Source organism: Seriola aureovittata, chromosome 7 (genome assembly GCF_021018895.1).
Source record: "Seriola aureovittata isolate HTS-2021-v1 ecotype China chromosome 7, ASM2101889v1, whole genome shotgun sequence".
Taxonomy (NCBI): Eukaryota; Metazoa; Chordata; class Actinopteri; order Carangiformes; family Carangidae; genus Seriola; species Seriola aureovittata.
Window position 1 is genome coordinate 2407592 of NC_079370.1, and position 4055 is coordinate 2411646.

A 4055-nucleotide genomic window follows, 5' to 3' on the forward strand; every position below is an offset into this window, starting at 1 on the left:
GACTAACCTGCATGAGCTGCAGTTTCTCTAGGTGGAGCAGCGGAGGGACTTCTCTCCATCTCCGTCCACCGCCTGTCTCTGTCCGTCCTTCCCCTGCTCTCTCTCTCTCTCCAGTTTACACACCGACCATGGGCTCTGTGGGTCCCGGCTCAACGGTTCTCTTTCTCGCCTCCTTGGTGGCTCTGGTCGGCGTCTCTTCCGCGGGCTCCGACGCACCCCGGGGAGTCGCGGTCGGGTTCGTCTTCGACCCCAAAGCGAAGTGCGAGCCGCCGTGCGAACACGCAGGAATCTGCATCCGCAACAACACATGCTTCTGCTCCAGGGGCTATGAAGGAGAGACCTGCCAGTATGGTGATGTTACAAACCTTTTGACCACGTTTATTTTGAAGTGCATTTAGTGTGTAACATGTTTTCCTTTGTTAATTAGGAAAAATATACGGGAAAATTAATCGATTAATCGTTTTGTCTGGAAATGTGCAAATAAGACAAAGAAAAGCATCAAAGTCCTTATTTTGAGAAGCTGGATCCAGAAAATGTTTGGGATTGTTGGTTGAAAAAAATTACTTAAACAATTCACTGGGTATCAAAATAGTTGCCAATTATTTATTTTTCGACCGATTAATCAACTAATCCTTGCAGCTCTATATCATATGCTTCCTCTTTAAAGTGTGTTTACATGTAACTTAAACCATTTTATTGCAGAATTTACATCACAGAGATTCATGTCAGCGAAAGCCAGACATTGCTCTACCTTGATGGGAAAAGCACATTTATTTCAAGACATAAAGAGGCTCATTTCCAAATGAGCAACATTCATGTACACTTCTATAAGAGCGAGTTATTTTGCTACTGATTTTTAAAAATGTCTAACATAAACACTTAAAATCATGTGTTTCCTGTGTGAATTCAGCCAACTGTTATCCCAAATGTAAGAATGGAGGGGAGTGTCTTCGCCCTGGAAAATGCAGATGTCCTCCTGGATTTGGAGGAAGATACTGTCACAAAGGTAAGTGGGTTTATTTGGCGTGAACTGTAAATGAAATATCCAGTTGGTCCAGCAGTTGTTGACAGAATCAGTGGCTGTGTGATTTTTTTGGGAAGATTCAGAAAGCATTTTTTCCCTCTGCTCTTAATGTCGTACATTTAACTTAACTCTATTTTCTTTCCTCCGTGTGATACAGTAGAACTACAGCCATACATTCCAGTACGCAGCTGTCCCTCTTTACCAGACATACATCAGATTCCTTCTAACCTCCGGTCAGAAAGTGGAGCAGCTGGATTTTTCCCAGAAAGTAGTTCAGTAACCTTGGAGCTAAAACTTTTCCACTGGCTCAACCTTTACATGCTGTTATTAAGTGAATCTATCAAGGCTGTAGTCACCAAGGAGGACAGTAATGTCATGTCCTGAGTTTGGGGTTTATACCAACCTGTGAAGTTTATGCTATGTCACTACAGTCAAAGTTATGTAGTGAGTTTTTAAAGGATGGTTATTATGTGACTCTTTATGGCAAAAACATAAGTTGAATCAAAATAAAAGTGATTTATCTCCCTGGAGAATTCTTTGAAACAGTATTCAGACTAGTGTTTTCCAACTTAAAGGATTTACCTTGAGACGCCACAGGGGCGGGCTTTGTTTAATCCTTGCCTTTTTCTAAGAAGATTTCAGGATAATTGTACCTTTTCGTGATTCTAAAAAATGTATTAAAACATAATAACCACCCATAGACATATGCAATTTGTGACAATGGGTTGTTAGGAGGCATTGCTTCATGTAAGGGGTCATGGTTAAAAACACAAAGGGCAGGAGACTGATTTACACAGTTGCGCAGGAACAGGTAATTTAACAGGAGGGTTGCCTATAGGGTGTTAGGAATCATGACCAGGTTCTACTTCTACATGAATAAAGTATCTATCTATCTATCTATCTAAAATCAATGCCGTCAGAAACCACGTGAGGACAGGTATAACTCTTTGATCAACATCACTGCTGACAGGTGTGGTCTGTGTGTGTTTTGGCAGTGACGTGTGATGCAGGATGTTGGAACGGAGGGGAATGCACCGCCGTCAACGGAGTGGCCAAGTGCATCTGCCCCTCGAGCTGGACCGGCTCAAGATGCCAAGAGGGTCTGTTTATAGCCGTATCTAATTACCCTATTAACACCAAAGGTCAAAGTCATGGAGCCGGTCTCCCAGCTGGAGCTTCATCAGCAGTAGACTACTAAAACATTTTCTCAGGCTTTTTGACAGTGGAAAGCAACATTCAGAAGATCAATCTATCTTAGTGGTTATGTGTGATATTTAAGTTTTACAGCTTGTTCATGATGATTAAGACAGTAGCAGTAAATTACAGTTTAATTTCTGCTTCACACATGTTTTAAAGGGGCGGAGCTTCTTCGGAGGCAAAATGCACAAGTTCAATCAACAAAGACTTCAGTGATTCTGAGTAGGGTCTTTGTGTGTTCACTCTGGAAAAGTAAAAATACATTTTACTCAAAGTAGACAGTATGAAAAACACAACATGGTTTTTATGGTTACTACTGATGCAAGCTATTCGCCCACAATGCAATGCATAAATGAAAGGAAGTAGCTGCCCACAGCTGGAAAGATACAGGTGATACAGCTCCAAAACAATGTTGGAAAACAAACTGTCTCATTGGGAAGTTTATATGGTGAGTGGCACACACTGCTTAGAGCTAAATGCTAATGTCATCATGCTAACATGCTGATGTGCAGGTATGTTCACTATGTTCACCATCTTAGTTTAGCATTGCTAACGTTTGCATACTAGCACTAAACACCAAATGCAATAGGGTCTGACGGGAATGTCATTAGTTTTGCATGTTCTTGGTGATAAACCAGAGTATTGGACACACTAAAATCATGATGATGGCACTGAAGGAAAAGTTTCAAAATCAGACAAAATCAATGTATTTTCTGTTGTCTAGGTTAGCCTAGGTAAGCCTCTGGAGCAGCTCTGCCTCCATCACATATGTGTAACTTGGTATAAAGCTCAGATCTGCTTCCTGGCATGCTGAGAATGTTTCTCTATGGTTTGTTTCCATGCAGCAATTTGTCCTCAAGGCTGTAGGAACGGGGGAATCTGTGTGGCTCCAGGAATCTGCAGCTGTCCGGAGGGATGGCTGGGCGGGGCCTGCCACACTGGTGAGTTAAATCTGGTCCCAAAGACCAAGTACTTTCATATGCATCAATGCACTTTACAAGCATGATTTCTTTCGTCTCTCCTCTTCCTCTCCCCCTCATTCAAACTCTTTTCAGTTTGGTCTTAAATCCCTGTGAACTGTCTACATGTCACTGAGAAGACTAATGGTTCAGATATCAGTCTGCCAAACCGACAAGAATGATATAAATTGTACGTAGGTGTTTATTGAAGAAATTTTACAACTCAGTGTTTTTCCAGATGTGACCAAACCCAGACATTGAAACACTTCTCACCTCTGTGGCCAGTTTCTGGATTTGTGGTGTGAGGATTTACAACATCATCAGTTGTAAATCCTTCCAGTCACTTCCACTTTCTCAGGTTTCTACAGATGATTAACACCTTTTGTTGTTGTTTCTGCCTGTAGCTGTGTGCACACAGCCCTGCCTGAACGGAGGGAAATGTATTTCTCCTGACAAATGCCGCTGTCGTCCCCCTTATTCTGGCCCACGCTGCGAGGAGAGGAAGAAGTCTCACTAGTGTGACCCAGCTGGGGTCAAAGGTCAATGAGGCCCAATCAGGGACCGAGGACAGTTATATTTTGAACATTGGTAGTTTTTACATTTTTTTTACCACATGATTTTTCTTTTTTAAGAAAACATTGAACCTGTGTAATGTTCTCATTTGACTGTACAAACATGCTATGTGCTATACTGTAATTTGTGTGATTAAATGAATAAAATACTGAATTGCATGTCTTATCAAAGCTCATTTAACCAAACAAAAGCACAGAAATAGTACATTATTTGGATTTTGTCAGGTTACTTTTACCACAGTGTAATCTGCTGCTGATAAAACAGATTTTAGAAAACATAAATCCAACAGGTGGTCGTTACTC

The 4055-nt window shown here is 41.5% G+C and overlaps 1 protein-coding gene across 1 annotated transcript; it reads left to right on the plus strand.

The window, feature by feature from the left end:
* seraf (Schwann cell-specific EGF-like repeat autocrine factor) lies at positions 1–3911 on the plus strand. The gene is made up of 5 exons (XM_056381587.1): positions 1–351; positions 911–1006; positions 2020–2124; positions 3067–3162; positions 3585–3911. The coding sequence occupies exons 1-5, from the start codon at positions 12–14 to the stop codon at positions 3695–3697; spliced, it is 750 nt and encodes a 249-aa protein (XP_056237562.1). The 5' UTR covers positions 1–11; the 3' UTR covers positions 3698–3911.
* The last annotated feature ends 144 nt before the right edge of the window (positions 3912–4055 follow it).